General features: G+C 42.7%; 1 protein-coding gene across 2 annotated transcripts in view; it reads left to right on the top strand.

Annotated features, from left to right (window-relative positions):
- CNTNAP5 (contactin associated protein family member 5) overlaps nucleotides 1-12,499 on the top strand; it is an 804,456-nt gene extending 791,957 nt beyond the window's left edge. Inside the window, exons 22-25 of one of the 2 annotated variants that reach the window (XM_043576518.1) lie at nucleotides 223-441; nucleotides 2,513-2,584; nucleotides 5,153-5,326; nucleotides 9,571-12,499. In XM_043576518.1, the coding sequence (XP_043432453.1) occupies nucleotides 223-441; nucleotides 2,513-2,584; nucleotides 5,153-5,326; nucleotides 9,571-9,572 (467 nt within the window). In that variant the 3' untranslated portion in view covers nucleotides 9,573-12,499. Of the gene's footprint in view, nucleotides 1-222; nucleotides 442-2,512; nucleotides 2,585-5,152 lie in introns of both variants that reach the window. The other variant, XM_043576517.1, reaches the window with a different exon arrangement.
- Nucleotides 12,500-12,740: the final 241 nt, after the last annotated feature.

The following is a 12,740-nucleotide window of genomic DNA, read 5'->3' as shown; positions in this document are numbered from 1 at the left end:
CCTATGAGAGGTGGTTGATATATCGATGATAATCATGGGGATAAGGTTTGGGAAGAGGAGACAAAGAAAGACCTGGAATGGTTTCCCTTAATACAAAGAATTACAAGGCAATTTCTGGAATTTTAGACATTATATAAAGAGGTTATGAGGCATAGTTTGAAAAAGAAAACACACACACACACACACACACACACACACACCAGCTTGTCTCCCATCTTGCAGAGCATCTTGGATTGGATTCTGAAGTCGCCAAAGCAAACATCATGGGTTTTGTCGGATGCCTGTCTTCAGTCCAATACAACCAGGTAGCACCCCTGAAGGCAGCCCTGCGTCACACCACCATCGCACCTGTGACTGTCCAAGGGACCCTGACAGAATCCAGCTGTGGCTCTGTGGTGGATGCGGATGTGAATGCAGTGACCACAGTGGACTCTTCATCAGGTACAGTGCAACTGCCCTCCTTTGATAGTGCTACTTTTTTTTTAAAGGAATGAAAAATATTTTTAATATTTATTTATTTTTGACAGAGAGAGAGAGAGAAACGGAGAGACAGAGCACAAGTGGGGGAGGGTCAGAGAGACAGAAAATGAAGCAGGCTCCAGACTCTGAACTGTCAGCACAGAGCCCAATGCGGGGCTTGAACCCATGAACCGTGAGATCATGACCTGAGCCAAAGTCGGGCACTCAACAGACTGAGCCACCCAGGCGCCCCCTGATAGTACTACTTTTGATATCTTCATGAATTTTCTAGGTTAAAGGGTAGTATTACTCAAGTCCTTATTTTATATGATCACAGGTATTTAAGAATTATGACTGATTTCTCATGGTTGAACTTTATATATATTGAATATAATCCCACTTTTAATATGATGAGTAGTTAGAACTACATGCATATTTGTGCATATACGTGTATATATATATATATATATACACACACACACACACACACTATGTATATATACACATATGTATATATATACACTATGTGTGTGTGTATGTGTGTGTGTGTGTGTGTGCGTGTATATATACACTACAGTTTAAATGACTACCACCTACCACTCTGAGGATTGAAGAGTTTAGGGTCAGAGAGGCAGATTTGTTGTTGAACTAATATAATTCATGTGATGTAATCAGCCTTCCTTAACAATAGGAAAGTCCCACAGCAGTATCATCCATATATCTTCTCTCACTTTACCACTCCCTAAAACACCTCTTCTGTCTTTCCTTAGTCACCATCATCATGGGGAACTTAAAGCATCCCTGGGATTTGTTTTAATTTAATCAAGTGTGGTAATGAGTTGCCAAATTAGTTATTAATTATGAACAAAGAAAGCGGGTTGAGTTTTGCTGTTGCCCACTCGTCACCAAGCTTGGTGTCTTCCTGGCAGCAGTGAGGCATAATGGAAAGAAGCACAATGTGATAGGTGACTAGCCTTGATTTGAATTCTGAATCTGCCATGGATGAACTATAGAACTCCAGACAAGTTACTAAATGACTATGATCTAATCTCCTTATCTGTGAAACGGGAAAAATAATACTCATGTTGTAGGCATTTCCTAAGGATGCAGTGATAATGATGACAGCTGTTATAGGTCTGAAAATGTCACATGCACCATATGCATACATATCGGTACCATTATCCCCTTTTAATACATTTGCTGATTTGTTATTTAAAAAATGTTTTCTGAGGATGCCTGGGTAGCTCAGTCGGTTAAGTGTCCAATTCTTATTTTCAGCTCAGGTCATGACCTCACAGTTTGTGAAATCGAACCCCACATCAGGCTGTGCTGACAGCATGGAACCTGATTGGGATTCTCTATCTCCCTCTCTCTGCCCCTCCCCCACTTATTCATTCTCTCTCTCAAAATAAATAACATTTTTAAAAATTGCTTGCTTTCCAGCTCAATGTCACCAGGCCAACAAGTGGCAGAGTAAGATTCAAACCCAGATCTACGTGCCTTCCAACTTGATTGATGTTCGTTTTTCTTTTACTATACATGTAAACATGCATATAGTGAAATCCCCCTCCCCAACAGTGAGGGTTCCGTGGAGGTGTTAATCCTCCAGCACCCTTGTCTTCTCTGTTAATGGGCCCAGAATCCTTACGCAGCTAAAGAAATCTCTGAAGCAGACAGAATATGCATGCTTGAAGTAAGAGGCCATTGTCATGAATAGCAATGGTCCAGCAAAGCAGAGAGGGACATCAAGGTTAATCTGGGAGGTAAACTGTAGGCAAACACAGATATGGGTGGGTTCCACCATCTTCTGTTTTAGCCCCTACAGCTGACGTAGAAGCCAATAGTCACGGAGCTATGGGGTGGAAGTTGTGTACCTCGGATGCTTTTTTGTGCGTATGTTTGTTTGGGTTCTTAAAAAAAAAAAACTGCAAGCTCGCAACTGTTTGAGAGCACTTGGTCTAACCCACAGATGTGTCTTCTCAAGTCCGTATTGTTGACCGCCTTCCAGGACTCTGAGTGAGGAATGAAGTGCCATGTGTTTTACTCCTTGCAGATCCCTTTGGGAAGACAGATGAGCGGGAACCGCTCACCAATGCAGTTCGAAGTGACTCGGCCGTCATTGGAGGTAAATCATTCCTTGTTGCTGAAAGCAGAGAGGACATAAATGATTCTGTGCTTGGGAGAGATTTATTTGATTCCTTTCTTAATTATGGCCATCTAGCATCCAGAGCCCCGCATGATCTGTGAGACTGGGAGGGAGCGTTTTCAAGAATAGTCATGGGTGCTGTTTGATCAAAGGTGCCCTCTTCCCCCAGCATCTACAGTCCCATGGATGCATCCTGCTCCCGATCCATCAGGCAGCCGACTACTGAGTCAACAGCTGGGACATTTACTTAGCGGCAGGCAGTGTGCACCCTGTTCATCTCATGCAGTTGTCAGTTTTCCTAAAGCACAAACACAGCACACCAATAAAACATATGGGAAGAAGCCATGTTGGGGCAGACAGATGGGTGAAAGCCCCAGACCTGTCAGCTTTCTCCAGCAAGTGATTTGGGTTGGATCTAATGAGCAGGGTGAAGCCCACAGGACTGGAGTTTCAAATCCAGCAGCACATATGGTTACAGATACAGATCTTGTCTACTCTGCTGTGAGCTTCCCTCTCCCTCCCCCCTCCCCAGCCTTTCCATTTTCTCCCTGCCTGTTGGTCTCACCCCTTTTTATCCTGCCTCAGCCTGGCTGCGTCCTCCAGTGGCTTGTTTCTTTCTCCCTTGGCCTTGCAACACAGAACGATCCCCAAACCTTGTTTAATGTTAGACACTTGTGAGAGACTAAATTCGTTGTCATCCAGGAGCCATAGCTCTAGACGGTGCCCCCATCGCTGCCTTCTGGCAGGCCAGATGAACTGATCCACACCAGATGGAGTTCTGTTAAAAGTTGGCACTATCCATTCATTTAACTTCTATTTAATGAGCCTCAGCTATGGGTCAAGCCCTGTGCTAAGTATAGGGATATGTGGATGCTTCCCTCAAAGAACTCACAGCCTGGTGTGAGAGGGGACTGGTAAGCAGAAAACAAGGGACTAGCGAGTAGTGTTTTGAGGGAGGATGTACAAATGGCTGTGGAAGCACAGAGGTGCCCCATTACAATACGACCGTGAGCAACGGACACTGTGACCTTTCCTCCTTAAGGAAGTTCTTAAAATGTCTGACCTGAATTTCTGCTTCAGGGAAGAGAGTCCAATTTGATTTTTGTTTGGCATCAAGAAAGAATGTATTGTCTGTTTCTCTTCCAACAATTTCTCATTTGACATGTGGAGAAGAGACTTTTGTGACTGCTGACATTTCCCACCCAGTTATATGCTTCCGTGAGTCTCTAAGAGCAGGAAAGGCATCCTAGCCCCTTGGGAAAATCCCTCTAACAGTCTGTGTAAAAGAAGTAGAAATTAGTTCTGTATTTCATCTCATAAAGCTGCAGCCCGTTCTTGGGAGTCCCTCACTGCCACCCAGTTTATTCATAGGTTTGTTAACTTACGTGGCTTTACTCTGACTGATTCTGAAATAGTCAGGGAAAATGCTGTATAAGGGTTTAGGAATATATTTTTTTTAAGTAAGCAATCTTAATGATGGCCCCAGCTCTGATACAAATCGGTAGAAGATGTGCACTCAATATTTTTAACTCTCAAATATCCATGCTTATGTAAATCACGGTGTAGGATGTCCAAAACTAATGTTCTAAAATAAACACATTTTGTCACTCTCCATTCTACTCAGAAAGAGAAACAAAACAGCAGAATACACACTTTCTTGGGAATAAGCTTATATGTGAATGTCATACATACTTCTCAAATATTTGAATGTTGGAAAACCTACATTCATGTATAGATGCATTCTCCCGTTTAAAAGTCACCAGATTCTACATTTTCACCCTCTTTTTGCTGACTTTGCTCTTTGCATCCCGAGAGGCTTCCTGGCAAAGGGTAGGGATGAGACCTTCGAGTCAGCGAGGGCAACTTGCCGAGTAGATGCAGTAAAATCACATGCAATGAGAGCAGGCGGGAACCTGATGTAACTGGAAGAGGTCTGCCATTTCAGCTGACTCGGCGTCTCCGGAAAACAGAACATACCATCTCTGCACCGGCCCATGCCTAGCAGAGCACGGAGCAGTGTAGGAGTGCCCTGTATGTTTGGGAAGCGTCCCATTACATAGCAAATCATTTTTAGCAAAGCAAACATACACCCTAAAGGAATTTACATCAGGAGAGGGTGTATTGAGGTGTGTGATGCTTCGGGATGGTTCTCTAGGGTGCTGAAGTAGTTCTAAAATATTTAGTTGCAAGGGGACAAAGAAATTACAAGCGATTACAAATGGCACATGTGCTAATTAAAAGATTCTGTTGGATCTTTAAGCCTAAATCAGGTCTTGAAGAAATAACTAAGAAATCCTTGGCCAGGATGAGTCCATATTTATATGATGGCATTCTCTGATTTAGAATGGCTTTCTTTCTGGCTTCTTAGAAACTGAAGACTGAAGGCATTTCAGCTGGTCTTCATTTCTGGGCAAGAATCTGTTGTTCCTTGTTGGGTTAGTTTTGTTTCGTTCTACTGAGTGCCTTGCCTGCCTCGACTGAATCATCTCTTCCGAGTAGATGATCCATGATGATTTCCTTCTCTCTTTCTTTCCTCTTTCTCAACAGGAGTGATAGCAGTGGTGATATTCATCATCTTCTCTATCATCGGCATCATGACCCGCTTCCTTTACCAGCATAAGCAGTCACACCGCACTAACCAGATGAAGGAGAAGGAATACCCAGAAAATTTGGACAGCTCCTTTAGAAATGACATTGACTTGCAAAACACAGTGAGCGAGTGTAAGCGGGAATATTTCATCTGAGAAACTGCAGGGTCACCTAATATTCTTTGGGTTGTTGTTAAATTTTTTCTCCTTTCTCCTATCTTTTCATTTTGGTCATCCTCCTTTTCTCATTTGTTTGCCAATTATGTTTGGCACACCCCTGTATCAACCACAGCATCTGTCCTCTTGACGCAGCCCAGAAGACCAGGCAGCTATGGCCACTGCCTTCCTTCCCGACAAAGTTATGGTGGTGATAGTGACCACTCAACAGACTGACTTTACTCTAGACAAAGAAGAGACACATGGGTGTACATGTGCATATTTAGTTCTATATTTCCAGTTTCTAAGTAAGATGCACTCTTTAATTTCTCAGCCGTCCAGTCTTGCATTAAACCTCAGGCTTATGTTGAACCTGAGCTCTGTGACTTAGGCATATGACAGTCACCCTTGACATCCTCCCCCATCTCAAGTTTATTCCTACCAAGGAACTCAGGGTAGAGAAAGAAGACGCTAAAAACCTGGTTTGCTTCAGTGGCACTTTCAAAGGATTAAGAGAGGTTTGTTTTGTGTTGCTTTTCCTTACCACAGGACTCCCATTGCCCTAACCCATCACCCTTTTTCACTTTGACTCTTCTCCCCTGAGTATTTCAAATATAAAATTCCTTATAGTAGTGAGCCATTCCTTTGCTCCTTTCATGCCACTCTCTCCTGGGGCTGACACTTTAGAACAGCACACAATAGCATAAACCTAGGGGAAGCATGGAAAATAGTATCTTGAAACTAGGAGGTAAAAAGGAAAGCTGCTAGGAAGTAGATGTTCTATAACTTCAAAAATGCCTCTTCCAATTTTGTAAGAAATGTTAGCTAGGTTATTCCTGGGATTATTATACTAAGGTATATATATATATATATATATATATATATATATAAGTTGCTGCAACATAAAGAAATTCAAATAAAGGTCTAAAATAGTACTGGTTCCATGAAGAGCTTTAAAAACAAAAATGAAAACAAAAAATTTAAAAAAAAAACAAAACTGCACGAAAGAAGAGAAATATCAAGGAGGATTCTTCCCTTCTATCTACTCGCCAATGATCTAGTGACTAAAGTGAATGAATGCAGGTGTCATGTTTTCTAGCAGACACAATGACCCACCTCTGTCCATAGAGACATTCTCTGGGAGGTTCAGGGCGTAGTGACTGGGGCATTATGGTTTCCCTGGTGAACCCTCACTGCTTAGTTTGAGAGGCCCTCTTAGGTTCTACAGTGAATCACATTTTAAAGTCATCTATATTCCATGTATATAAAGGCCCCCACACACATCTTTTTGCAGGCATAGACTCTCACATGAGGTGATGTGAAGTTTCAGGGTATCTGTCCCTCCCAAAAACAAAGCATCGAAAAAACATAGTTATTCCTTCAAGAAGGCATCCCTAGCTCATCCACGAGGTGGTGGTAAGAATCCTAACGATTTTACTATGGCGATGGGTCTCACTCTGCCTCTGGGCCATCTTGGAGAAAAAGAGAAGGGGAAAACAATATAAAGTCTCCAGTATGCTGAAAATGCCAATGTAATGATCCACAAATGTGGAAAGTCCTTGCCGATTCTCTTTACGAGACAGATTCAGTTTGGGAAACAATTACCACGTTGCAGTTTGCCAGCCTCGACAGTGAGCAGACATTCCATTTTCTTCTTAGTGTGTCTATCTCCCCTGGCGTGGCCAGGCTCACGAAGAAGAACTCATTAGCTCCGTCTCATCTCAAATCCGTTTCAGGCTTTCCTTTCAGGGTCTGAGCACGTGGGCAAGGATCAGCTTGTAATCATATTTATCAACTTGAAGATGTTGTTCTAAATATACATTCTCTTCTTAAAACTTTCTGCAGATTCTTAATCACATCATCATGATATCATTTTGCTAGTAAATGTATTTAAAGGATTCCAACGCTGGCATCTTTGTTTTTTTTGTTTTTTTTGTTTTTTGTTGTTGTTTTTTTTCTTCTAGCATTTTTAATAAGATGAATGATTCATCAATAAGAGGAAAGATCTTTAAATATTATTTTCTCCTGCCCCTTCCACCCCTGTTTCCAATGTTCACTTTTGAATTGTTGATTTCCATGAAAAAGGCTGTATATAAATCAGCCTCTTGCTGATTTGGACTAAGGGGACATAGTCCTTTCTCCCTGAAATAAAAGTCACCACGAAGCACAGTAGGTTTAGCCTGAAGCGTCTCCAATAATGAAATGGAAAGGCAAAGGAAGGTGTGAGGAATAAAACTGGAACCCCTCATTATTCAAGTCTCTGAGAAGCGAGGACTGTATTTTGCTGGCATAGCGCTGACAGAAGAAACGGAGAACTAGCAAAGGCCAACTCCGAGTATTTGCTTTCCTCATCCACATATAAATGCTTGTAGGTAGTTCTATAGGGTGAAGATTCTGTGAAGCTCTCTTCTTGCCCCTCCCACACTGCAGAATCTACCAGCATGCCTCCCCACGCATGTAGACTGTCTATACGTACGCGCTCCGTATCACAGGCCGAGAAACCAATGCCAAGACCGTGCAATCAGCACATCACTCTTGTAAGTAAAGTCTCAGGGCTAAACCAGAATTATTTTTACAGGGTTGGATTGTTTCGTAACCCCAGAGAACACTGACTTTCACTAGATGTATATGGAAACAAGCAAGCAGCTCCCTCCAAAGCAACACAATTTTCACTTAGAAATAAGTGCTAACTCTGCCTGTCTTTCCTCAGTGGTACCAAACCCAGGTAGTTTTGTGCAACTGTTGAATCACGTGAGTGTTCTGACCTTTGAGCGATTATAATCTAAAACAAATCGTCATTGAAAGCACTCTGCCCCCTCCTTAACCCCTGTTTTCTGCTTCGGTAATCAGGTTTCCTAACTGCATGCTCTGAGAGCTGGACCACCATAATCCCCCACTGTAACCCTCGGTCCTTGATAGCTGTGGATTACAAAAATATTTTATGGAATGTGGTCGCTTTACAGCAAAACCGAAAGCACCTGTGCAATTTCACATTCTAAGGGGGATACTTTATTGATATAATTTCTACCAAGCAAACCTATTTACATAAGCAACAGTACGTATGCTTACCCTAAAAAATACTTCACACCCACTGCAACATTCGCTGGGTGTATAGGTTAGACTGCTGTGGTCTCTATGAGAATTCACCTAGAGAATTAGACATTTGTCGCTTCTCTGGATAAGGGTTTATGGATAACTTAGCCTCTTCTGTTCAGTCTCAGCTGCATATGGGAGATTTATTTTAAGGATCCCAGGACTGATTTTTTCAAACAGTTTCTGTTCCCTCTTGTAATCACAGACATGGCACTAAACCTGACTTCTACCTTTTGTTAGCTCCATGACCATTGCAGGGTAACAGGAGAAGGATCAGAACAAAAGAAATAGATTGTTCCCTTTCCTTATTCATCATGAAGTTCATACTGAATGCCCAGTACCCCAAGGGTTGAACTAGACATTGGCTGCACAAATATAAATTATACCTTGTTCTTGCCCTTAGAGGAGCTCCACGTCCATCGGGGCAAGAACAAGGAATAATTGTTGTAAAAGGGCTAGGCAGAGAGTGTTATAGAATATAGATCAGAGGTCCTGCATGATTATTTTTGCAAAGCCTTGGCTAGGGACTGAAGCAGACAATTTTCTGGAAAATGTTCATAATTTTTCTTGTATATTCCACTTTCAATATGCCGCCGTGTTTCTCTTCTTCGAACCAAATATCTGTCTATGCAGATGTATTTCTGTAGAGGGAAATGGATTAACTCTTTAAGAATGGCAAGAAAAGATGGTCCTTGTCTCTAAAGTACTTTGGGGAAGGCCTGATTCTTTCCATTCTTGCTTCTTTTCTGGTTGAGGGATTCTGAAGCCCCTTCTCATCAGTCAGACCTAAGCGATGGCTTGGGGGCCCTCTGTGGGGGAGGGACAACAACCTCCACTTCCGCTCCCCTCCTCCTCTCATATCAATTCCTTCAAGGCCATGTGGTTGTAACCATTTGCTCTTCCAAATGCCCCTTAACGTGTCTGCTGTCCTCTTGCCCCCTCCTAAAATCCTTCTTTGCCCCCACGAACCATTTGACTCTACTTAGAAAGGTCTCTGAGAACGAGATGAAGTAGCTTCGAGTAAATAACTGACTAAAAATTGTTGTCCATCTAAGTGAGGTCTCACCTCTGTGCCCCGGGTGAGTTTTTTTTCCAATCCTGAAAGTCACACCTGTCTCTTCTCTGCAGGAAGCTCATTCACTTAGAGGAGCCGCACCGGGAGGCTACGAACAGAGTGTCTCCTCCAAGATATTCAGGGAAATAGGAATCAGGCTGTTGAAATCTTTCTTACAAAAAGCCTTGACAGTTTGTCCACCAACTTGCCCTGGCTTCCTTTGAATTTCCCCACAGCTGCAATCCATCAAGTCCACATTGCAACCCCGGGCTGCCAAGAGGAATTTGAGACAGTGTGTAGCTCTCCTCCTCATTTTTCCTTAGCCTAAAGGCTTTGACATACTTAGGCTCCCGTTGTCCTACGGGTCACAAGCGGACAAAAGGAATAAAGAGGTTTCCTTGTTCCCGCAGATGCGAAAATGGTTCATGGGAAAAGGCGAAAGCAAACCCCAAACTTTCAAAAACATGGAGGCTGACTGAGTGCTACTTCATGTCTGTCATGTAGTTGGAAAATGTTTTCTTTAAAAGACACGCAGCGTAATTGAATTACTTCCACACACTGTTCTTGGTTCTTTTTTCCGCCCTTCCTCCCACACTCCCACCCCCACTGTTGTTGAGCCCATCCAGTTTGCAGATTTGGGTCCCTGGTGTGCATCACTGCTTCCACAAATCCCAAACAGTTAAACCTCTTAAAGGGGGAAAAAGCAGCGTAAGCAGACACATACACAAAGATTTTGTAAATAGGGCTGTTAGTCAGGCTTTCTCCAGGACATCCTACATACACGGCTCTTCAGTAGGGATAGACGCATCTCCTCTTGAGTTGGCGGTTGTTTGAAACCTTCGTATAAGGTTTTGATACTGAACTCTTGCTATTTTTGAGTGATTTTTCTCTTATTTTGCACTATGGAGCTCTGAGAAAGAACAGAAAAGCACATTTTAGGTTTTTTTAGTGAAATATTGTACTTTGTCAGCTAGTTGTATGTCTTTTGTAATGTTTATAGACTACAAAGTGGCTGAGTAGACGTGAGCAAGGATGAAGGCAAAGCTTGGTGTGGGTGTTTCGACCACACCTGCTGTGAACACGTTGAGGAGGAAGGGGGGATCTGTGGCAACAGTCGGTGGCCATCTCAGGTGTGGAGGGTCATTGCTCCCACCATGGAGCAGGGGCAGCAACTCTTCCCTCTTTCTTGGCTCCTAAATCAGGAATCCCTTTAGTGCATTTGGATCACTGTCTTACACATTAGGGAAAGAGGCAATATCATGGGCTTCGCATGATGAATCCATTACCAACCTTGGCATGACATTTTTTTACCCGTCTCAGCCCTATTCCAACCACGTCTCCCTCCTGCCCCCAATATTTTTATTTCAACAAGATTTTCATTGTGTGCTATCACCACAGTGACCCAACCTGCCAAGGTTGAACACTCAGATACAATTTTAAGGACAAGAAGGTGCCAGAACAACTCTTCGAATCCACTATCCCAAATCAAAAGCCCCATGGGTGGGATACTTGAGGTCCTGAAATCAGTCTAGTGGTCCTTCTTTCCCCTTCATTGGTCCTGCCATCCATGTGGCATGCCACATTATAAGACGATGTGATACTGTCCATCCCCAACAACAGATATTGCCAGGGACCCACCATCTAACACTATTTAGGAACACTGGTTTTCTCAATCCTGACCACTGACGCAGAATACCAGAACAAAATTAGGAGAGCAGTCCTAAGCCATGACCAAAGGTGAATCTAATTGTTTTAATAATTAAATGTTGGTCTTATTTTCATTCACATCATGTTCTTCCATGCCTCAGATGCCAGCGGTAGCCTCAGAGGACATGAAAAAGGTGCTGGGCATTCAAGAGGAACATTGTATTACCCTGTAGATTCTTTGGAAGGCCCATAAGTAGAAACTTTCAGTGAAACTCTAAGGGATAATACTTAACAGGCTTCTGCCTAGTCATACTTTTCCATTATAGTCAACCCCATCCCCAAGGCTTTACATGAAATATTAACATAGTCTCTTCTATCCGAATGGCAGTGTCAACCTGTGTAACCTTGCCCTGCCTTAAATATGCAAAAAATACCAAACCTTGCTTTAAAGCAGCATAGTTATAGTGTGAGAGGGTCTTATTTAGTGAGGTCCAACACGAAGACTTTTCTCCTTCTGAAGCTGGTAGTTAACAGGCCTCCTGATATCATGTGCTGTCGTCTTAAGCTGTCCCTTCCTTCAGTCAACTGGAAGAGGCAAAAGGGGTGCAGGGTTGTCACTGGGAATAGAAGGGCAGGCTGAGGGGGAACCAGGAGTCTGCCTCCAGGATTTGATAAGGAAAGAGTCAGCAAACTTTTTCTGTAAAGGGCTGGATGGTTTAATTTAGGCTCTGCAAGCCAGACAGTCTGAAAATTGCAAATACTCCCTTCTCCTGCTGTGGCAGGAAGTGGGCCATACACAGACAAAGAGGCATGGCTGTGTTCCAATAAAACTTTATTCACAGAACAGGCCACATGTCAGATTTGGCCCATGGACTGCAGCTTGCTGATCTCTATGATAGCCCATTGCCATGTCCATTTCAGATGGGAAATCTCTCTCTGGCACGCAGTGGTCCTCCTTTTTGAGGAATGAGAAAGAGTGGGGGGATTATTTTTAACAAGTAAATAATAAAATGCAAAATAACTTCTCCGCCCCCCCTCCAAAACTATATGTAGACTTTCTATTATGGCAAAAGCACAAAACAGGTCACCTCTCTTTGTAGATCTGCCAGAGTCTTGCTTTTTCCTTTGGATCTTCTCATTTTTGTTCCCAAAACAGAATCTCAAGTGATGTTGCCTCGTTCCAAGTCAGTTTTGTAGACCATGTAACATGTCTTAATAATACACTGTATGGGGAAAAATAAAACGTTAGCCTTAGATTTCTTTGTTTTCTATGGTTACTGTTGTACAGAAGAAAGACTTAAACTGTAAATAATGTATATTTAATAAAGAGAGAATTTTGTATGATTTTGTGTGGAAGCCAAATGTGTCTTGCTGTGTTTTCTTGGGTTAATGAAGAGTCTAACAATTAATCCCTTAGCTCTCATTCTCATCCCTTAGACCATTAACTCCAAGACAACATGACCTGTGGTGTTGCTGGAGAAACATGAAACTCCCACTCCCTGGGTTTATTGATTTCAGCGGGCCTGAAAGTGCTGTCATGGGCTGTCTCGTCACTAGGCTAAATTATACTCACCTGCTTTCCTGGCTCAAATGCCTA

This window comes from Prionailurus bengalensis, chromosome C1 (assembly GCF_016509475.1).
Source record: "Prionailurus bengalensis isolate Pbe53 chromosome C1, Fcat_Pben_1.1_paternal_pri, whole genome shotgun sequence".
NCBI classification, from domain to species: Eukaryota; Metazoa; Chordata; class Mammalia; order Carnivora; family Felidae; genus Prionailurus; species Prionailurus bengalensis.
The sequence above is the reverse complement of the archived record's forward strand: the minus strand, read 5'-3'. Positions and strand labels throughout refer to the sequence as shown.